This window comes from Pristiophorus japonicus, chromosome 5 (genome assembly GCF_044704955.1).
Source record: "Pristiophorus japonicus isolate sPriJap1 chromosome 5, sPriJap1.hap1, whole genome shotgun sequence".
NCBI classification, from domain to species: Eukaryota; Metazoa; Chordata; class Chondrichthyes; family Pristiophoridae; genus Pristiophorus; species Pristiophorus japonicus.
The window spans coordinates 286,852,781-286,876,714 of NC_091981.1; the positions used below are offsets into that span (position 1 = coordinate 286,852,781).

At 50.0% G+C, this 23,934-nt stretch overlaps 1 protein-coding gene across 1 annotated transcript in view; it reads right to left on the minus strand.

Moving 5' to 3' along the window:
* The window catches only part of LOC139264167 (growth hormone-releasing hormone receptor-like), a 111,428-nt gene extending 87,761 nt beyond the window's left edge, over positions 1-23,667 (minus strand). Inside the window, exon 1 of the mRNA XM_070880253.1 lies at positions 23,473-23,667. Within this exon, the coding sequence (XP_070736354.1) occupies positions 23,473-23,667 (195 nt within the window). The remainder of the gene's footprint in view (positions 1-23,472) is intronic.
* Between the last annotated feature and the right edge of the window lie 267 nt (positions 23,668-23,934).

Sequence of the window (23,934 nt, forward strand, 5' to 3'; positions counted from 1 at the left end):
CTCACTCCCCCAGAACCAATACCCCGTGTCCTGATCCCCCAGACCGAATACCCCGTGTCTGACTCCCCCAGACCCAATATCCCGTGTCCTGATCCCCCAGACCCAATACCCCGTGTCCTGATCCCCCAGACCCAATACGCCGTGTCCTGATCCCCCAGACCCAATACCCCGTGTCCTGATCCCCCAGACCCAATACCCCGTGTCCTGATCCCCCAGACCCAATACCCCGTATCCTGCTCCCCCAGACCCAATACCCCGTGTCTCACTCCCACAGACCCAATACTCCGTGTCCTGATCCCCCAGACCCAATACCCCGTGTCCTGATCCCCCAGACCCAATACCCCGTGTCCTGATCCCCCAGACTCAATACCCCGTGTCTCACTCCCCCAGACCCAATACCCCATGTCTCACTCCCCCAGACCCAATACCCCGTGTCCTGATCCCCCAGACCCAATATCCCGTGTCTCACTCCCCCAGACCCAATACCCCGTGTCCTGATCCCCCAAATCCAATACCCCGTGTCTCACTCCCCCAGACCCAATACCCCATGTCTCACTCCCCCAGACCCAATACCCTGTGTCCTGGTCCCCCAGACCCAATACCCCGTGTCTCACTCCCCCAGACCCAATACCCCATGTCTCACTCCCCCAGACCCTATACCCTGTGTCCTGATCCCCCAGACCCAATACCCCATGTCCCACTCCCCCAGACCCAATACCCCGTGTCCCACTCCCCCAGACCCAATACCCTGTGTCTGACTCCCCCAGACCCAATACCCCGTGTCCTGATCCCCCAGACCCAATACCCCATGTCCTGCTCCCCCAGACCCAATACCCCGTGTCTCACTCCCCCAGACCCAATACCCTGTGTCCTGATCCCCCAGACCCAATACCTCGTGTCCTGATCCCCCAGACCCAACACCCCGTGTCCTGATCCCCCAGACCCATTACCCCGAGTCCTGTTGCTCTCCTGAACTTGCAGCACTGACTCCTGCTCTCTACTCGGCCCAAAGCTGTGCGCCATACTGGGACTGAGTCCCTGATAAAATAATATATTTTCTGTTGGTATCAGTGACCACTAACCGTGGACCACAATTAACTCAGGAAAAGTAACACGCGTGCAATATATTCATCCGTGCTGGGTTTTGTATTTGACATGTGATGGGGTATATTGATCCATTCAAGGGTTTAAAGTTATATTAAGGTGGCAGTTATAGCTCAGTTGCTAGCGTTCTTGCCTCTGAATCCGAAGATTGTGGGTTCAAGTCCCTCTCCAGGGACTTGAGCACATCATCTAGGTTGGTGCACCCAGTGCTGAGAGAGTGCTGCATTGTTGGAGTTATGGTCTTTTGAATGAGATATTAAACCGAGGCTCTGTCACATGACACTATTTTGAAGAAGAGCAGGGGACTTCTCCCTGGTGTCCTGGCCAATATTTATCTCTCAACCAACATCGCAGAAAAACAGACAATCTGGTCATTATCACATTGCTGTTTGTGGGAGCTTGCTGTGCGCAAATTGGCTTCTGCGTTTCTTACAGGACAACAGTGACTACACATCAAAAGTACTTCATTGGCTTTAAAGTGCTTTGGGACATCCTGAAATCATGAAAGGTGCTGTAGAAATAATTAATGTAGTGGATTGATCCATTCCATGGTTTATATCTAAGAGGTGATACAGAGGATTGGTCCATGGTTTGTATTTGGATTCATCACAATCTGGGCAAGGACATCTATCATTGATTCTGCTTGCACCACTGTTTCTGGTATAATATTCCATATCCTATTAACTATCTGCTTAAATAAATCCTCTCAGCAGCTCCCTTCTTTCCACATTACAACACTTCAAAAAAAGATACTTCATTGGCTGTAAAGCGCTTTGAGACATCCGGTGGTCATGAAAGGCGCTATATAAATGCAAGTCTTGCTTGCTTTCTCTCCTTTGGTGCCACGTTACTGACCAGTGAAAATCGGTTTCTTGCCCTTTCGGATATGACCAGCAGGAGTCCTCTTGGAGGGTTATGATCTCAGACTGTCCCAAAGTATTTCGCAGCCAATGACATACTCCTGAAGTGCCGTCATTGTTGTAATGTATGAAACGCGGCAGCCAAAATACGCGCAGCAAACTCCCTCACAAACAGCAATGTGATCATGACCAGATAATCTATTTTTTAGTGATGTTGATCGAGGGATAAATATTGGCCCAGGACACCGGGGAGAACTCCACCTGCTCTTCCTCAAATTGTGCCATGGAATCTTTTGCGTCCCCCTGAGAGAGCAGCCAGTGGAAACAGTGTCTCCTTATTTACTCGATCAAAACCCCTCATAGTTTTGAACCCCTCTATCAAATCTTTCCTTAACCTTCCCTGCTCTAAGGAGAACAATCCCAGCTTCTCCAGTCTCTGCACATAACTGAAGTCCCTCATCCCCTATCTTCTTTACCAGTCTCACCAGTTCTTGCTACCGTCTAGGCCCTAACTTCTCGCATTTTCCTCCCTCCCCAAACCCTTTTTTCCTCTCTACCTCTCTCCTCTTTTAAAAAGCTGCTTAAAACTTAGCTCTTTGACCAAGCTTTTGGTCACCTGTCGAATATTTTCCGTATGTGGTTCGGTGTCAGTTTTGTTGTCTGATAATGCTCACATGAGCGTTTTGCCTATGTTAAAGGCGCTATATAAGAACATAAGAAATAGGAGCAGGAGTAGGCCATTTGGCCCCTCGAGCCTGCTCCGCCATTCAATAAGATCATGGACTCAGCTCCACTTCCCCGCCCACTCCCCATAACCCTTCACTCCCTTATCACTCAAAAATCTGTCTATCTTCGCCTTAAATATATTCAATGACCCAGTCTCCACAGCTCTCTGGGGCAGAGAATTCCACAGATTCACCACCCTCTGAGAGAAGAAATTCCTCCTCATCTCAGTTTTAAATGGGCGGCCCCTTATTCTGAAATTATATAAATGCAAGTTGTTGAAGTTATTGTCAGAAGTGGGGTGATCGCAATCCCCGTAACCCCCTTCCCCTGCAAATAAACCCGATGCGGGTGAGGCTATGACACCACCATAACCCGCTGCCCCATCCCCGCAACAACTATCGATCCAGCTCCCCTTCCTATTGACCCTCAGTCAGCCTCTCTTCTGCCTGTCCCGAAACACAAAGCATTTATCGTCCTAAGCTCTCATTCTGTTCGGGGCTTGTGGATCCTACACGCCTTTGCTCGCCAAAGTTAAAGGCTCAGTAATTCACTCGCTTAGCGCCCCTGGAAAGGGTCGAAACAGGGGCGCTAAAGGAGTCTCGGCATTCGCTTCGCTCGGCACATTCGGTGTGCCGGTTACCGGGGGGGGGGGGCGCTAACCAGTACCGCCCGGGGGTGTCGATCCGGTGTGCAACGCCCCCGGTTTCGACAGCGCCATGATTTTTGTTTGCCGCTGACCCCGTAGCGCCCCGCTGCGCGCCCTCGTGGGACCGCCTGAGAAAGCGGGCAGTCCGAGCTGTACCGCCGACAGTGAGGGAAGGAACAACCGCACGAGGTAAATGCGATTGTGTTTGTTTTTCAGTTCAGCGATTTATCGTGATGTGGGGCGAGCAAGGTATTGGGCATACTTTTGGTGCAGTTTATCGGGGCGATTTTTTTTCCCCCAGGGAAGCCTCTCTCTGGACGCTCCGAGGCCGGCTGTTTAGCTCGGGATTTTCCCAAGCTCAGCCAGCCTAGCGCCCTAAGAGAGGTGTGAACACCCCCCTTAGTGCCCCGCTCCACTCTCGGGGTCCAGCTTCCTGAATTTTGTGGCTGCAAACGCGAACCATTTCCCGGCGCAAAATTTATCGCCCCGCCGCCATTAACACCCGAATTAGCCCCCAACCGAATTTCCACCCAAGCAGTTTTATCTCTGCGCCTTTTACTACTTTGGACCTCACCTCTCGGTTTGTTTCTAAAGGAAAGCTTAGTCCCTTCGTTGTGTCGGCACAGCTCCGCTCACTGGGTTTTAAGTACTGATTGACAGGTCGTATAGAAAGACAGATAAAACCTGTCTAGCAGTCCGATAAACTCGAATCAATGTTTAGACTGTGTTTTTGCTAAGCCAGTGACTTTGCTTTTAATCAGTCTGCCCCGATATCGCCGGAATGCAACAGAACCCATTGAACAACACAGAATATTAAAAGGTAAGAGGTTTCGGTTCAACTTCTCTTCAAATCCGCCCCCCCCCCCACTCCTCAGTAACTCGACCCTCCTGAGCTGCATGTGGAAGAGGGGTTTCGGGGGAGATGGGGGGGGGGGGTTGAGCGAAGCCAACGCCTTGTCAATGGGCAAAGAGTACTCACGGTTGCCACGAGAAAGGCAGTGCTCCAGGCACGGCACCAGCTCAGCATCTTCATGTCGGGAGTGTGGCCGAGCTTCAACCTGCGCCCCCCCCCCACCCCCCCCTCCCACCCCCCCACCGTCCGCTGAGGTCCGTGTCAAGTGCGGTGCAGTGGGTCCCAACCCCTCTCCTCCCTTCCCAACCCCTCCCCTCCCGTCCCAACCCCTCCTCCCCTCCCCTCCCCGCCGAGCCAAGAGCGCGGAATTCTAATGCGCAACCTGTCGCAATCTCAGGTGGGCAGGTGATAAAGCGAACAATGAAAAGTGGTGCAGGCAGCAAAGTGTGGCCTTCACCTTTGCTCCGTAGCGGGCGATGAGTTAACAGAAAGGCATGTCGACAGAGGGGGGGAATCTTTTGGAACGGGCAATCAGGACTTGGCATAGTCATAAACCGCAGTATTTTCCACTGATCATTTACTTACTATATTGTCGTGGCATTGCCATTTCTGAGGGTCAATCTTTTGTCTCCCTTTGTTGTTTTGTGCTTTTCCTCCATTTTCCCACCCCGCCCCCTCCCGTAGAATTAATAATGTCGTTGAGTATCAGTGGGTGGTGTCCTGTTGTCTCACCCCCATGAGGCCCCAGTAAAGGGGGTCCCAATTGAATGAATTGAGGACCTCCTCAACCCAGTTCCTGATCGGCGTGGGAGTAACACAGGTCTGTCGAGCGAAGGCCTGTACAAAATGGATCTTATTAATTCGGAATTAAGTGCAACTCAAATAGAAACCGAGGTCGTCCAAGTCATTGATCATAAAAGCTACACAAATTAAACAAGGTAGCTATTTACAATCTAGACCATACAGGGCATAATCAATCTCACAAGCTAAATTATTTGCTCAATCTGTGGCCTAGATTGTTAAAACACACTGGACTCTCAATGTCAGGCAAATTTGAGGTGCGCGATTTGCAGGTGCGAGCGCTATACCAAGGTGCCACCTAAAAAGTATCAATGGGCCGCAGGACAACGTCAAGTGGCATTGGTAGTTTATCTCTCTACTCCGCTCTCTTTTCTTATTTGTCTTTACTGCGTGATTTTTTTTTTATTCGTTGAGAGGATGTGGGCGTCGCTGGCAAGGCCAGCATTTATTGCCCATCCCTAATTGCCCTCGAGAAGGTGGTGGTGAGCCGCCTTCTTGAACCGCTGCAGTCCGTGTGGCGAAGGTGCTCCCACAGTGCTGTTAGGGAGGGAGTTCCAGGATTTTGACCCAGCGACGATGACGGAACGGCCGATATATTTCCATGTCAGGATGGTGTGCGACTTGGAGGGAAACTTGGAGGTGGTGTTGTTCCCATGTGCCATGTTGCCCTTGTGTTCCTAGGTGGTAGAGGTTGTGGGTTTGGGAGGCGCTGCCAAAGAAGCCTTGGCAAGTTGCTGCAGTGCATCTTATAGATGGTACACACTGCAGCCACGGTGTCCCAGGAGTGAATGTTTAAGGTGGTGGATGGAGTACCAATCAAGCGAGCTGCTTTGTCCTGGATGGTGTTGAGCTTCGTGAGTGTTGTTGGAGCTGCACTCATCCAGGCAAGTGGAGAGTATTCCATCACACTCCTGACTTGTGCCTTGTAGATGGTGGAAAGGCTTTGGGGAGTCAGGAGGGGAGACACTCGCCGCAGAATACTCAGCCTCTGACCTGTTCTTGTAGCCACAGTATTTATGTGGCTGGCCCAGTTAAGTTTCAGGTCAATGGTGAACCCCAGGAGGTTGTTGGTGGGGGATTCGGCGATGGTAATGTTGACTGTCAAGTGGCGGTGGTTAGACTCTCGCTTGTTGGAGATGGTCATTGCCTGGCACTTGTGTGTTACTTGCCACTTATCAGCCCAAGCCTGAATGTTGTCCAGGTCTTGCTGCATGTGGGCATGGACTGCTCCATTATCTGGGGAGTTGTGAATGGAACTGAACACTGTGCAGTCATCAGCGAACATCTCCACATCTGACCTTATGATGGAGGGAAGGTCATTGATGAAGCAGCTGATGATGGTTGGGCCTAGGACACCGCCCTGAGGAACTCCTGCAGCGATATCCTGGGGCTGAGATGATTGATTTCCAACAACCACAACCTTCTTCCTTTGTGCTAGGTATGACTCCAGCCAGTGGAGAGTTTTCCCGCTGCTCCTTGGTGCCACACTCGGTCAAATGCTGCCGTGATGTCGAGGGCAGTCACTCTCATCTCGCCTCTGGAATTCAGCCCTTTTGTCCATGTTTGGACCGAGGCTGTAATGAGGTCTGGAGCCGAGTGATCCTGGCTGAACCTAAACTGAGGATCGGTGAGCAGGTTATTGGTGAGTAAACGCCGCTTGATAGCACTGTCGACGACACCTTCCATCACTTTGCTGATGATTGAGAGTGGACTGCTGGGGCGGTAATTGGCCGGATTGGATTTGTCCTGAAGGGTTCCACATTGTCGGGTAGATGCCAGTGTTGTAGCTGTACTGCACCAGCTTGACTAGCGGCACGGAGAGTTCTGGAGCACAAGACTTCAGCACGACAGTCAGGATGTTATCGGGGCCCATAGTCTTTGCTGTATCCAGTGCGCTCAGCCATTTCTTGATATCACGTGGAGTGAACCGAATTGGCTTAAGATTGGCTTCTGTGATGGTGGGGACCTCAGGAGGAGGCCGATATGGATCATCCACTCGGCACTTCTGACTGAAGATGGTCGCAAACGTTTCGTGCCGTCACACAATCCCGCGCAATTTAACGGTAGGTCCTGTTCTCGCCAGCCCGAGCGCAAAGTATCCCAATTTTGCCACCATAGATCCCACGCCACTATTCTGAAGTGTCTTGGTCAATATTTATTCCTCAATCAATATCACTAAAACAGATTATCCGGACATTATCACATTGCTGTTTGTGGGAGTTTGCTGTGCGCAAATTGGCTGCCACGTTGCCCACATTACAACAGTGACTACATTTGAAAAAAGAACTTCACTGCCTGTAATTCACTTTGGGTCGTCCTGGTGAAAGATGTGATGTAAATGTAAGTCTTTCTTTTACAAACCTATTGTGGCTATAAAGCAAATTTGACAATTGCTATCTCATCTATTATCTTATCTTTTCATATTCAACCTGAGAGAGATTTCACAAGCTATCAGTAACATGATACCCCAGTGGGGTTAACGAACGCCTCATGACTCTTCGACTCACTCTATCCCAGAATCAAAGCGCCACAGTCATCAGTGCGTATGCCCCAACACTCGATACAACGGGTGAAACCAAGAGGGTTTCTACTCCAACCTCGAAAAATCCCTGACCCGCGTCCCCGCGGACGACAAACTGATCCTCCTCGGTGACTTCAATGCCAGGGTCGGCAAGGACACGGCCCTCTGGGGAGGCGTGATTGGCAGATAGGGGGTAGGAAAAGCCAACTCCAGCGGTAACCTACTCCTGACAAAATGTCTAGAGCATGAACTTCTCATCACTAACACCTTGTTCCGCCAGAGGGACAAATACAAGGCATCGTGGCAACACCCTCGCTCCAAACACTGGCACCTGCTCGACTATGTCATCGTCCGAGACAGGGATCGCAAGGATGTGCGTGTCACCCGCGCCATGACAGGAGCTGACGACTGCTGGACGGACCACCGCCTAATCCGATCCATCATCGACATCAACATAGCCCCAAAGCGGAGGGGGCAGCAGAAGCAGTGCCACAAAAAAACCAATGACGGGGCACTTAAAGACCCAGCTAAGAGAGCCCTATACAGTCAGCGCCTCACAGCTAACCTGGCGTGCCTTGATGACCCCGAGATGCAGAATGTCCACAGCGCTTGGTCTGCCCTCCAGGCCTCCATAACCAGTGTCTGCAAGGAGACGCTTGGTCACTCGACAAGAAAACACCAGGACTGGTTTGATGAAAATGTTCAGGAGATCCAAGAGCTAATAGATTGCAAGCGCAGGGCATTTCTGAGCCTTAACTAACAACCCAACTTGGGAGCAGCAAAGCAGCTCAAGGCTGAGGTCCAACAAAAAACCGGGACCTAAAGAACAGGTGGTGGATGGAGAAAGCACAGGAGATACAGCAACTGGCCGACAGCCATGATGTGCGAGGTTTCTACGGTCTGAACAGCCAGGGCCCCACCCACTGCTGGCCAAAAACAGGGAGACACTCATCAAGGACACCGAGGCAGTCAGGGCCCGCTGGAAGAAGCACTTCGAAGATCTCCTCAATCGAGACTCTGCGTTTGACTCGAGTGTCCATCCCGCAGCATGCTACCCACCACCACCTCAGTAAAACCCCAACACTGCATGAGGTAGAAAAAGCCATAAGACAGCTTAAAAACAACAAGGCTACGGTTGCGGATGGAATCCCTGCTGAAGCGCTAAAGTATGACAGAGAGGCACTACTGGCGCAAATACATGACCTTATCGCTCTCAGCTGGAGGGAGGAGAGCATGCCGGGAGATCTCAGAGATGCAGTGATCGTGACCATCTTTAAAAAAGGGGACAAGTCCGACTGCGGCAACTACAGAGGAATCTCCCTGTTATCAGCCACTGAGAAGGTCGTCACTAGAGTCCTCCTCAATCGTCGTCTCCCAGTGGCTGAGGAGCTCCTCCCGGAGTCACAGTGTGGATTTCATCCCCTATGGGGCATAATGGCCATGATCTTTGCAGCGCGACAGCTGCAGGAAAAATGCAGGGAACAGCACCAGCCCTTATATACGGCCTTCTTCGACCTTACAAAGGCCTTTGACACTGTCAACCGTGAGGGTCTATGGAGCGTCCTCCTCCGCTTCGGATGCCCCCAAAAGTTCGTCACCATCCCCCACCTGCTCCACGACGACATGCAGGCCGTGATCCTTACCAACAGATCCATTACAGACCCAATCCACATCCACACCGGGGTCAAATAAGGCTGCGTCATCATCCCAACCCTCTTCTCAATCTTCCTCGCTGCCATGCTCCACCTCACAGTCAACAAGCTCCCCGCTGGAGTGGAATAAAACTACAGAACCAGTGGGAACCTGTTCAACCATCGCCGTCTCCAGGCCAGGTCCAAGACCACCCCAATCTCTGTCGTCGAGCTACAGTATACGGACGACGCCCGCGTCTGCGCACATACAGAGACTGAACTCCAGGACATAGTCGACGTATTTACTGAGGCATACGAAAGCATGGGCCTTACGCTAAACATCAGTAAGACAAAGGTGTCCTCCACCAGCCTGTCCTCACCGCACAGCACTTCCCCCCATTCATCAAGATCCACGGCTGGTCCTGGACAACGTGGACCACTTTCCATATCTCGGGAGCCTCCTATCAACAAGAGCAGACATTGACGACGAGATTCAACACCGCCTCCAGTGCGCCAGTGCAGCCTTCAGCCACCTGAGAAAAAGAGTGTTTGAAGACCAGGCCCTCAAAACTGCCACCAAGCTCATGGTCTCAGGGCTGTAGTAATACCCACCCTCCTGTATGGCTCAGAAACATGGACCATGTACAGTAGACACCTCAAGTCGCTGGAGAAGTACCACCGACGATATCTCCGCAATATCCTACAAATCCCCTGGGAGGCAAGACGCACCAACATTAGTGTCCTCGACCAATCATCGGTCAACATCCCCAGCATCGAAGCACTGACCACACTTGATCAACTCCGCTGGGCAGGCCACATAGTTCGCATGCCAGACACGAGACTCCCAAAGCAAGCGCTCTACTCGGAACTCCTTCACGGCAAACAAGCCAAAGGTGGGCAGCGGAAATGTTTCAAGGACACCCTCTCAAAGCCTCCCTGATAAAGTGCAACATCCCCACCGAACATGGGTGTCCCTGGCCAAAGACCGCCCTAAGTGGAGGAAGTGCATCCGGGAGGGCGCTGAGCACCTCGAGTCTCATCGCTGAGAGCGTGCAGAAATCAGGCGCAGGCAGCGGAAGGAGCGTGCGGCAAACCTGTTCCACCCTCCCTTACCCTCAACGACTCTCTGTCCCACCTGCGACAGAGACTGTGGTTCTCGTATTGGACTGTACAGCCATCTAAGAACTCATGTTAAGAGTGGAAGCAAGTCTTCCTCGATTCCGAGGGACTGCCTATGCTGACAGTTAAACTATTTGCTGGAGGAGAGGAGCCACTTTCGAACTCTCTGCTGCACTCCCCACTCCCCACAGTTTCCTGACCGTGTTTCCCTATTTTTTAAAATTCAATGACTGGATGTGAGTGTCGCTGGCAAGGCCAGAATTTATTGACCATCCCTAATTGTCCTGGAGAAGGTGATGGTGAGCCGCCTTCTTGAACCGCTGCAGTCCGTCTGGTGAAGATACTCCCACAGTACTCTTAGGGAGGGAGTTCCAGGATTTTGGCCCAGCGATGATGAAGGAATGGCGATATATTTCCAAGTCAGGATGGTGTGTGACTTAAACGGGAACATAAGAACATAAGAAATAGGAGCTGGAGCTGGCTATTTGGCCCTTCGAGCCTGCGCCACCAAGATCATGGCTGATCTTCTACCTCAACTCCACCTTCCCGTACTATTCCTTAAATCCCTTGGTATCCAAAAATGTATCGATCTCTGTCTTGAATATACTCAAAGACTAAGCATCCACAGCCCTCTGAGGTAGAGAATTCCAAAAATTCAGAACCGTTTGAGTGAACGAGCATGGTGGATAGATGTGTAACGATGGATGTGGTGTATTTAGGTTTCCAAAAGGCATTCGATAAGGTGCCACACAAAAGGTTACTGCAGAAGATAGAGGTACGCGGAGTCAGAGGAAATGTATTAGCATGGATAGAGAATTGGCTGGCGAACAGAAAGCAGAGAGTCGGGATAAATTGTCCTTTTCGGGTTGGAAATCGGTGGTTAGTGGTGTGCCACAGGGATCGGTGCTGGGACCACAACTGTTTACAATATACATAGATGACCTGGACGAGGGAACAGATTGTAGTGTAACAAAATTTGAAGATGACACTAAGATTAGTGGGAAAGCGGGTTGTGTAGAGGACACAGAGAGGCTGCAAAGAGATTTAGATAGGTTACGCGAATGGGCGAAGGTTTGGTAGATGGAATACAATATCGGAAAGTGTGAGGTCATCCACCTTGGGAAAAAAAACAGTAAAAGGGAATATTATTTGAATGGGGAGAAATTACAACATGCTGAGATGCAGAGGGACCTGGGGGTCCTTGTGCATGAATCCCAAAAAGTTAGTTTTCAGGTGCAGCAGGTAATCAGGAAGGCGAATGGAATGTTAGCCTTCATTGCGAGAGGGATGGAGTACAAAAGCAGCGAGGTCCTGCTGCAACTGTATAGGGTATTGGTGAGGCCGCACCTGGAGTACTGCGTGCAGTTTTGGTCACCTTACTTAAGGAAGGATATACTAGCTTTGAAGGGGGTACAGAGACGATTCACTAGGCTGATTCTGGAGATGAGGGGGTTACCTTATGATGATAGATTGAGTAGACTGGGTCTTTACTCGTTGGTGTTCAGAAGGATGAGGGGTGATCTTATAGAAACATTTAAAATCATGAAAGGGATAGTCAAGATAGAGGCAGAGAGGTTGTTTCCACTGGTAGGGGAGACTAGAACTAGGGGGCACAGCCTCAAAATATGGGGGAGCCAATTTAAAACCGAGTTGAGAAGGAATTTCTTCTCCCAGAGGGTTGTGAATCTGTGGAATTCTCTGCCCAAGGAAGCAGTTGAGGCTAGCTCATTGAATGTATTCAAGTCACAGATAGATAGATTTTTAACCAATAAGGAATTAAGGGTTACGGGGGGAGGGCGGGTAAGTGGAGCTGAGTCCACGGCCAGATCAGCCATGATCTTATTGAATGGCGGAGCAGGCTCGAGGGGCTCGATGGCCTACTCCTGTTCCTAATTCTTATGTTCTTATGAAGAAATTTCTCCTCATCTCAGTCCTATATGGCCACCCCCCTTATTCTGAGATTGTGACCCCATGTTCTAGATTCCCCAGCCAGAGGGAATATCTTCTCAGCATTAACCCTGTCAAGCCCCTTAAGAATTTTATATATTTCAATTAGATCACCTCTTAAACTCGAGGGAATATAGGCCTAGTCTACTCAATCCCTCACACAGGGCAATCCCCTCATCCCAAGAACCAGTCTAGTGAACCTTTGTTGCACTCCCTCTAAGGCAAGTATGTCTTTCCTTAGGTAAGGAGACCAGAACTGTACAAGTACTCCAGGTGAGGCCTCACCAATGCCCTGTATAATTGCAGTAAGACTGTTTTACTCTAATCCCTTTATAACAAAAGCTAACATACCATTTGCTTTCCTAATTCTTGCTGTACCTGCACGTTAACTTTCTATAATTCATGTACCTTTGAATGCCAACATTTCCCAGTCTCTCATCATTTAAAAAATATTCAGCTTTTTTTTCTTTCCTGACAAAGTGGATAACTTCACACTTCCCCATATTGTATTCCATTTGCCATGTTCTTGTCCACTCAGTCAACCTGTCTATATATTTCTCTGCAGCCTCATTGTGTCCTCCTCACAGCTTACTTTCCCACCTAACTTTGTATCATCAGCAAATTTGGATACATTACACTTAGTCCCTTCATCTAGGTCATTAATATAGATTGTAAATAGCTGAGGCCCCAGCACTGATCCTTGCGGTACCCCGCTAATTACAGCCTGCCAACCTGAAATAGTCCCGTTTATCTCTGTTTTCTGCCCATTAACCAATCCTCAATCTATGCTAATATGTTGCCCCCAATCCCATGCGTCCTAATTTTGTGCAGTAACCTCTTGTCTGGCACTTTATCGAATGCTTTTGAAAATCCAAATACACTACATCTACTGGTGCCCCTTTATCCATCCGACTAGTTACATCTTCAAAAAACTGTAACAGAGTTGTCAAGCATGATTTTCCTTTCATATTGACTCTGCCTAATATTATTATGATTTTCTAAGTACCCTGTTACCACGTCCCTAATAATAGATTCTAGCATTTTCCCTACTACAGTACTGATGTCAGGCTAACTGGCCTGTAGTTCCCTGTTTTTTCTCTTCCTCCTTTCTTAAATAGCGGGGTTATGTTTGCTACCTTCCAATGCTTGGGGACTGCTCTAGAATCTAGGGAATTCTAGGGAATATCAGTGCATCCACTATCCCTGCAGCTAACTTTTTTATAACTCTAGGATGCAGGTCGTCAAGTCCAGGAGATTTATCGCCACTGAGATCCATTAATTTCTCCAGTACTATGTCTTTACTTACACTGATTTCTTTAAGTTCCTCATTCTCTCTAGACCCTTGCAGAATGTTTTTGTGTCTTCTACCGAGAAAACAGATAAAAATTATTTGTTTAATGTCTCTGCCATTTCCTTATTATAATTTCTCCTGACACTGCCTCTAATGGGCCCACATTTACTTTCGCTAATCTCTTCTTATTTACATACCTATAGAAACGTTTACAATCTGTTTTTATGTCTCTTGCTAATTTACTCTCATATTCTTTATTCGCTTTCCTTATCAATATTTTGGTCCTCCTTTACTAAATTCTAAAATCCTCCCAATTCTTAGGCTTACTACTTTGTTGGCAACATTATAAGCTCTTCCTTTGATCTAATATTATCTTTAACTTCTCTTGTTAGTCACGGTTGGACCACTTTTCCTGTGGGGTTTTTGTACCTTAAATGAATGTATATTTGTTGTAAATCATGTATTAATTCTTTAAATGCTATCTATTGCTTGTCTCCATCATACCTTTTAACATAGTTCCCCAATCTACCTTAGCCAACTCACCCCTCATAGCTACATAGTTTGCTTTGTTTAGATTTAAGACCCTAGTTTTGGACTTAACTAAATCACTTTCAAACTCAATATAACATGCTATCATATTATGGTCACTCTTCCCTAAAGGCCCCTTTTACGACAAAGTTATTAATTAACCCTTTCTCATTGCACAAAATACTAGATCTAAATTAGTCTGTTCCCTAGTTGATTCCTCAACATACTGATCTAGAAAACTATCTTGGATACATTCCATAAACTTGTCCTCCACACTATTACTGCAAATTTGGTTTGCCCAGTCTATATGTAGATTAACGTTCCCATGATTACTGTGTTACCTTTGTTACATGCACCTCTAATTTCCTGATTTATACTGTTCCCTGCATTACTACTACTGTTTGGGGGCCTATAAAAAAACTCCCACCAATGTTTTCTGCCCCTTGCTGTTTCTTAGCTTAAACTACTTTTTGATTTTTTGAGCCAAGAATCTTTCTCTCTATTGTTTTTATCCCATCCATTATTATCAGGGCTATGCCTTTTCCATTTTGCCTATCTCTTCTAAAAGTTAAGTATCCGAGAATATTTAGTTCCCAACCTTGGTCACTTTGCAACCTTGGGGCCGAATTTGGTCAAGACCTCCGCCCGCCCAAGTGCCACACAAAGTGCCGCCGATGGCTGCCGAGGTACCGGACGGTACTCTGGGCGGGGTTTCCATCGCCGGGATCCCTTGAAGGTCGGCGGGTGGCAAATCAATGACTTACGCCGCCAATCTAGGCGGCAGCCGGCGTGAGGTCTCATTCTCGGCGGCAGAGGCGCTTGCCGCCCAAGTGCTGCCGAGGATGGAGTCGGGCCCACGGAGGGTCAAAGAGGTAAAAATAAAAATCACCACTAACTTTAAAAAAAAACATCTGAGGACCTTCAGGGGACCCCATCCAGGTAAGTCCCTATAAAGAAATAATTTAAACCATTCCACTTACCTTTTTTTACAGGATCTTGACACTCACCATTCAGGACAGAGCTGCCTCCACCCGACGGTTCACCGCCGACTCCCGCCCGCACCAATCTGGCAACTCGGCGGACGGGAGTCTACTTACCCGCATCGGCCGTTCGCTGACATCGGCGGGCGCTTTCCGGCGGCTTTCCCCTCCCGCCGGCTCCAGGCCACATCGAGAGTGGCACTGGGCACTTCGAGCAGAGGAATGTCGGTGGCAGGGGGCGGCAGGGAGTGGCAGTGAGTGGCAGGGGGTGACAGTGAGTGGCAGTGGGTGGCAGTGAGTGGCAGGGGGTGGCAGTGGGTGGCAGTGGGTGGCAGTGAGTGGCAGTGGGTGGCTGGGGGCGGCAGGGGGTGGCAGTGGGTGACAGTGGGTGGCAGTGGGTGGCAGGGGGCGGCAGGGGGTGGCAGTGGGTGGCAGTGAGTGGCAAGGGGTGGCAGTGAGTGGCAGTGAGTGGCAGGGGGTGACAGTGAGTGGCAGTGGGTGGCAGTGAGTGGCAGGGGGTGACAGTGAGTGGCAGTGGGTGGCAGTGAGTGGCAGGGGGTGGCAGTGGGTGGCAGTGGGTGGCAGGGGGCAGCAGGGAGTGGCAGTGAGTGGCAGTGGGTGGCAGGGGGTGGCAGTGGATGGCAGTGGGTGGCAGTGAGTGGCAGTGGGTGGCTGGGGGCGGCAGGGGGTGGCAGTGGGTGACAGTGGGTGGCAGTGGGTGGCAGGGGGCGGCAGGGGATGGCAGTGGGTGGCAGTGAGTGGCAGGGGGTGGCAGTGAGTGGCAGTGGGTGGAAGGGGGTGACAGTGGGTGGCAGTGAGTGGCAGGGGTTGCAGTGAGTGGCAGTGGGTGGCAGGGTGTGTCAGTGGGTGGCAGTGGGTGGCAGTCGGCGGCAAGTTCATCAATTTCAGCCCCCTTGTCTCCATAATGGCTATTCGATCAAACCTATTAATTTCTATCTGCGCTATAAATTCATTTATTTTGTTGCGTATAAGAACATACAAACATAAGAACTAGGAGCAGGAGTAAGCAATTCGGCCCCTCGAGCCTGCTCCGCCAGACTATAAGATCATGGCTAATTTTCTACCTCAACCCCACTTTCCTGCACCGTCCCCATATCCCTTAATTCCCTTAATATCCAAAAACCTTCACGCATTCAGATATAGTGCCTTTAGCTTTAACTTTTTTTCTATTTTTCCCTGATGAAACCATAATCACTGCTGCCCTATTACCTTTGTTACTTTCTCTATCCCTTCCTGACCCACGCTGCTTATTTTTACCCCAAACTCTACTCTGCTCGAGAGCCTTGACATTTCCCTTGCTGCTTTTAAATGTATTCTTTCCTGAATTCTCCCACCCAAACCCATGACTTTGAACTTGGAGGTGGTGGTGTTCCTACGCACCGGCTGCCCTTGACCTTCTGGGTAGCAAGGGTCGTGGGTTTGGGAGGTGCTGCCGAAGAAGCCTTGGCGAGTTGCTGCAGTGCATCTTGTAGATGGTACACACTGCAGCCACGGTGCACCGGTGGTGGAGGGAGTGAATGTTTAAGGTGGTGGATGGGGTGCCAATCAAGTGGGCTGCTTTGAGCCATGTAGATGGTAGAAAGGTTTTGGGGGAGTCAGGAGGTGAGACACTCGCCGCAGAATACCCAGCCTCTGACCTGCTCTTGTTGCCACGGTATTTGTGTGTGACCGGTCCAATTGAGTTTCTGGTCAATGGTGACCCCCTCACCCCCCGGATGTTGATGGTGGGGGATTCGGTGATGGTAATGCTGTTGACTGTCATGGGGAAGGTGGTTAGAGTTTCTCTTGTTGGAGATGGTCATTGCCTGGCACTTGTGTGGCATAAATATTACTTGCCACTTATCAACCCAGCCTAAATGTTGTCCACATCTTGTTGCTTGTATTGCTAGATCTATTAATGAGAAATGAACCAGAGCATAAGACAGGAATATGCCATTCAGTCCCTCCAACCTGCTTTGCTATTTAATTAGCTCATGACTGATCTATACCTCAACTTCATTTAGCCGCCATAGATCCATATCCCTGATCCCTTTAGCTAACTACAGTCTATCAATCTCAGTCGTGAAAGCTCCAATTGTCCCCCAGAATCCATAGCTTTTTTGGGGGGAGACAAGTCTGGATATCTACTACCCTTTCAGTGAAAGATGCTTCCTGTTTTACCTGCTAAATGATTTGGCTCTAATTTTAAGATCATGTCCCTTCATTCTTGAATCCCCATCACAGGAAATATTTTCTCTCTCTACCCTATCAAATCTTTTTGATACTTTAGACACATCAATCAGAACAGCCCTCAATCTTCCATACACAACAGAACACAAGCCTAGATTATGCAACCCTCCAAGCCCTGATATCATTGCAGATAAGAGAAGTAAGCACACGAAAACATTTAGGGAGTGCTGATCACAAGATAAAGAGATTTTAAGATAATCATATCATTGGTACAAATGCCAAAGCAATAGATAAGAAGAAAGCCAATGATGAAGAAATGAGGATAGATCTAAAGGAGATAAACTGGAGGTAAATGCTGACACAGTCAACGAGGCAGTGGGCAATATTGAAAGGAGTGATCAATAAAGTTCAGAAGAACTAACTAACAGAGAACAAAGAGTCGGGATAAATGGTTCATTCGCTGGTTGGCAACCAGTAACTAGTGGGGTGCCGCAGGGATCAGTGCTGGGACCCCAACTATTTACAATCTATATTAATGACTTGAAAGAAGGGACTGAGTGTAATGTAGCCAAGTTTGCTAACAATACAAAGATGGGAAGAAAAGCAATTTGTGAGGAGGTCACAAAAAATCTGCAACAGGATATAGACAGGCTAAGTGAGTGGGCAAAAATTTGACAGATGGAGTATAATGTTGGAAAGTGTGAGGTCATGCACTTTGGCAGAAAAAAATCAAAGAGCAAGTTATTATTTAAATGGAGAAAGATTGCAAAGTGCCGCAGTACAGCGAGACCTGGGGGTACTTGTGCATGAAACACAAAAGATAGTATGCAGGTACAGTAAGTGATCAAGAAGGCCAATGGTATTTTTTGCGAAGGGGATGGAGTATAAAAGCAGGGAAGTCTTGTTACAGTTATACAGGGTATTGGTGAGGCCACACCTGGAATACTGCGTGCAATTTTGGTTTCCAAAAATTAAGAAAGGATATACTTGCTTTGGAGGCAGTTCAGAGAAGGTTCACTAGGTTGATTCCGGGGATGAGGGTTGACTTATGAGGAAAGGTTGAGTAGGTTGGGCCTCTACTCATTGGAATTCAAAAGAATGAGAGGTGATCTTATCGAAACGTATAAGATTATGAGGGGGCTTGACATGTTTTCATACGCCTCGGTAAATATGTCGACTATGTCCTGGAGTTCAGCCTCTGTGTGTGCACAGACACAGGCGTCGTCCGCGTACTAGCTCAACGACAGAGGTTGGAGTAGTCTTGGACCTGACCTGGAGACGGCGAGGGTTGAACAGCTTCCCACTGGTTCTGTAGTTTAGTTCCACTCCAGAACTGTGAGGTGGAGCATGACAGCAAGGAAGATTGAGAAGAGGGTTGAGGCGATGACGCAGCCCTGCTTGACCCCAGTTCGGACATGAATTGGGTCTGTGATGGATCTGTTGGTAAGGATCATGGCCTGCATGTCGTCGTGGAGCAGGCGGAGGATGGTGACATACTTTTGGGGGCATCCGAAATCTGCCATGACCTTTTTGAATGGCGGAGCGGGCTCGAGGGGCCAAATGGCCTACTCCTGCTCCTATCTCTTATGTTCTTATGAATCCACAACCCTCTGATTCAGAGGCGAGTGTGCTAGCAATTGACCCCAACTGATTTATTCGGGTTGTATGACTTAGTCCCTATTAAAACAATTCGTCTCTCTCACCCTGGCCGTTCCCCCTGACACAACCCTGATCTTCGCTCCCTCAAATCCAAGGGACACAGACTTGAACGGACATGGCGGACAACTGGTTTAGCCATTCACCGCCAGATCTGGCTGGACAACACAAAGCTCTCGTCTGCCAAAATCGCTCACTATTCCAGAATCGTTCTGGAATGTAAAGCTAAATCCCGGCTTCTATTTTCCACTGCTAACCGTCTTTTTAAATCCCTCTCCCCAGTCTCCACCCTCACCTCCGACAAGAAGTGTGAGGAGCTCATGAACTTCTTTTTCTCTAAGATTGAGACCATCCACTCAGCCGCCTCTGCCTCTTCCCTTCCTTCCCCTAGCCCTCCGAGCCAAGCTTAGAAATAGGAGCAGGAGTCGACCATTCGGCCCCTTGAGCCTGCTCCGCCATTCAATAAGATCATGGCTGCTCTGATCATGGACTCAGCTCCACTTCCCCGCCCGCTCCCCATAACCATTAATGAAGCCCCCTACCCCAACCCTGACCTCACATCTTTCTCCAGTTTCTCTCCAATCTCCCCTCATGACCTCTCCGAGCTCATCCTGTCCATGAGACCCACTTCCTGCTCCCTTGACCCTATTCCCACTAAACTGCCTAACTTCCTTTTCTGGCTCCCATGTTAGCCGACATTGTTAACGGTTCTCTCTCCTCAGGCACTGTCCTCCTCTCCCTCAAATCTGCCATCATCACCCCTCTCCTCAAAATACCAACCCTCGACCCCTCCGTCCTTGCAAACTACCGCCCCCATCTCCAACCTCCCTTTCCTCTCCAAAGTCCTTGAACCTGTTGTCGCCTCCAAAATCCTGAGCCCATCTTTCCGGGAACTCCATGTTTGAACCCCTCCAATCCAGTATCTGCCCCTGCCACAGTACCAAAACTATTCTCATCAAAGTCACAAATGACATGATTTGTGACTGTGACAAAGGTAAACTCTCCCTCCTCGTCCTTCTTGACCTGTCTGCAGCCTTTGACACGGATGACCACTCCATCCTCCTCCAAAGCCTCTCCACCATCGTCCAGCTGGGTGGGACTGCACTCGCCTGGTTCCATTCTTAGCTATCTAATCGTAGCCAGAGAATCACCTGCAACGGCTTCTGTTCCCGCCCCAGCATCGTTACCTCTGGTGTCCCCCAAGGACCATCCTCAGCCCCTCCTATTTCTCATATACATGCTACCCCATGACGACATCATCCGAAAACACAGCATCAGTTTCCACATGTACGCTGATCATACTCAGCTCTACCTCACCACCACTTCTCTCGGCCCCTCCACAGTCTCTAAATTGTCGGACTGCTTGTCTGACATCCGATTCTGGACGAGCAGAAATTTTCTCCAATTGAATATTGGGAAGACCGAAGCCATTGTTTTCGGTCCCCGCCACAAACTCTGTTCCCTAGCCTCTGACTCCATTCCTCTCCCCAACTTCTGTCTGAGGCTGAACCAGACTGTTTGCAACCTTGGTGTCATGTGACCCTGAAATGAGCTTACAACCACCTATCCGCAGCATAACTAAGGCTATCTATTTCCACCTCCGTAACATCACCCGTCTCCGCCCTTGCCTCAGCTCATCCGCTGCTGAAACCCTCATCCATGCTTTTGTTGCCTCTAGACTTGACTATTCCAAAACACTCCTGACTGGCCTCCCACATTCTACCCTATGTAAACTAGGGGTGATCCAAAACTCGGCTGCCCGTGTCCTAACTCACAGCAAGTCCCACTCACCCATCACCCCTGTGCTTGCTGCCCTACATTGGCTTCCAGTTAAGCAGCGCCTCGATTGCAAAATTCTCATCCTTATTTTCTAATTCCTCCATGGCCTCGCCCCCTCCCTATCTCTGTAATCTCCTCCAGCCCCACAATACCCCGAGATGTCTGCACTCCTCTAATTCTGCCCCCCTGAGCATCCCTGATTATAATCGCTCAACCATTGGTGGCCGTGCCTTCTGTTGCCTGGGCCCCAAGCTCTGGAACTCCCTTCCTAAACCTCTCCTTGTGCTGCTCGGTGTCAAATTTTTATCTCATAATACTCCTGTGAAGCACCTTGGGACGTTTCACTATGTTAAAGGCGCTATATAAATACAAGTTGTTGTTGCGTTGTCTTTCGAATGAGACATTAAACCGAGGCCCCCGTCTGCTCTCTCGGGTGTACAATAAAGATCCCACGGCACTATTTCAAAATAGAGCAGGGGAGTTTTCTCCTGGTGCCAGATGATAGTTATCCCTCGACCAACGACACCCTAACAAGTGATCTGCTCGTTTATCTCGTCGCTGCTTGTGGGATCTTGCTGTGTGCAGCCTGGCTCCCTCATTTCCTACATTACTCTACCTCAAAAGCACTCAGCTGTCTGTGAAATGCTCTGAGACGTCCTGAGGTCCTGAAAGGCGCTATATAAATGCAAGTTCTTCCTTTTCCTTTGAGACCCACTGGGGCTAGCCTACCCCAGTGGAAAATCCAGCCTGCAGTGCCGGACTTTGCATCGCCCGTCGGCGAAGCAAGCCTTTTGAATGCATCGGCTCAAAGGTGCTCTCCCCAAGAGGAAGGAAGCATTGGTGCCTCTGTACCCCGTTAGTATAGTCAGCACTATGGCGGGATGAGTGGGAGAGACAGGGTGGGGCGGGGTGGTGTTAGAAGACGAATCATTGAGGGAGTTTTTTCCCTCTTTAGGAGTTTGTTTGCTTGGCACTGGTGGATGTTGGGCTTAGGAGATAAGCCCAGTTGATCAGGAGAAAGTGAGGAAAATACTGCAACTCGAAAGTCATTTCCGTCCATCTAGTTAGAAGCGAAAACCTTCAGATAATGAAGTTTGCTTTGACTCCAGGCGTTGCTAAGTAAAGCTTATTATCAGAGTAATTGCTTTCAAATGAATGGACTTTTGAATCCAAGCAATTGATTCCATCGCCTCACTCTCCTTGCTTGCTCCTCTGCTCACCATTGAGTCTACTTTTTACTGTTGTCGAAAAAACACCCAAGTAGCAATGGAAGTTCGTCCAACTTTGACGGGCGTCCCAGCGCAAACAACAACAACAACAACCTGTATTTATATAGCGCCTTTAACGTAGTGAAACGTTCCAAGGCACTTCACGGGAATATTATGAGATTTTTTTTAAATTGACACCGAGCCACATACACACATATTTGGGCAGGTGACCAAAAGCTTGGTCACAGAGGTAGGTTTTGAGGAGTGTCTTGGAGGAGGAAAGAGAGGTAGAGAGGTGGAGTGGTTTAGGCAGGGAGTTCCAGAGCTTGGGGCCCAGGCAACAGAAGGCACAGCCACCGATGGTTGAGCGATTCTAATCAGGGATGCTCAGGAGGGCAGAATTAGAGGAGTGCAGACATCTCGGGGGGGGTTTGTGGGGCTGGAGTAGATGACAGAGATAGGGAGGGGCGAGGCCGTGGAGGGGTTTGAAAACAAGGATGAGAATTCTGAAATCGGGGTGTTGCTTAACTGGAAGCCAATATACGTCAGCGAGCACAGGGGTGATGGGTGAGCGGGACTTGGTGCGAGTTAGGACACGGGCAGTCGAGTTTTGGAACGTGAAACCCGGAAACAAAGTGGCGGTGTCCGACCCACTGACCCACTTTCTCACCGCCTGCAAGTGTTTACCATCCCTTGCTCGCCGTGTTATCTTACTGCTTGACAAGTTAACATCGGAAGGAAAAAATGAAGAAACGTAATCTAGGCTGGCACTTCCAGTGCAGTGCTGAGGGAGTGCTGCAGTGTCAGAGGCGCCGTCTTTCAGCTGCCAATTTCTGTAATCCTTTCAAGATCTCAGGTCGCTTTACAGCGTACTTTTTGAAGTGCAGTCACTGTTGTAATGTGGGAAACGCCAACTTGGTACAGCAAGCTCCCACAAACAGCAATGTGACCGTGACCGGATAATCTGCTTTTTTAGTCATGTTGATTGAGGGATAAATATTGGCCAGGACACACGAGAGAATTCCCCTGCTCTGCTTCCGAATAGTGCCGTGGGATCTTTTATACCCACCTGACAGAGCAGAGGGGACCTCGGTTAAATGTCTCGTCCGAAAGACGGCACCTCCGACAGTGCAGCGCTCCCTCAGCGCTGCACTGGAGTGTCAGCCTCGATTGAGTGCTCAGGCCTCTGGAGTGGGACTTGAACCCACGGCCTTCTAGACTCGGAGGCGAGGGTGCTTCCCACTGAGCCGCAGCTGACAGCGTCGACGCCAACTGATTGGATGAAAAGGGGTTCACAACAGCGTCAGAGTGGCACAGGATAGGCGTGTGCCAGCTAGCGCGCGGTGCAAACAAACCTCAAGCTGGCGATAGCGGCAATTCAGAGCGGGAGAAAAGCATGGGCGGGGGGCGAAATTGCCCCACGCCCCGTTTGGAGGCCTAACCTTCCGGGGCCGGGACATTTATCGGCCGGCCCGGATGTTCCGCCCGCCCCCCCCCCCCGGCGTGGAATTCGGCCCTTCCTTTATCAGAGGCGCGCCGCGTCCGTGGTATGGGGCGTTTCCGAGACGGTAGAGCGCCGCTCCGGACACCCGCGCCTCGCCGGTAAGGTCAGACGCTCCGCCGAGCACTGACCCAGCGGAACGCCCCGCCCCCTTTGATGAAACGGGAGGGCCGCTGCGAGCTCTGCAGTCCCTTTGGCGGCCACTGGGGCACCATCGATGGCCTTGACCGGGCCGTCCAAAGTTGAGTGCCGGGCCCGGTTGAGGCGAGGGCCACCAGCATCGGGCCGACGGAAGAGGCGGCCAGCAGAAAAATATGAGGACCCATGCGCAAACGGCCCCCTCCCCCTCCCCCCCCTCACCTTTAAGGGGTGCCCTGGCGGGAGTCTGCCATACTCACTACCCGCAGGGCAATTTCCCTCGCGGGGTGCAAAGGGGTCGGCGCGCACGGTGATGATGTCATCACCGTGCGCGCACCAGCCCAGAGCGCTAATTGCGGGGCGCGGCGCTGACGACACATCGCCCCAAAAACCTCCGGGGCAATTTTGCCGGAGAGAGGCTACCTTTCCCTACCGCTGGGCCACAAGCTCGTTGT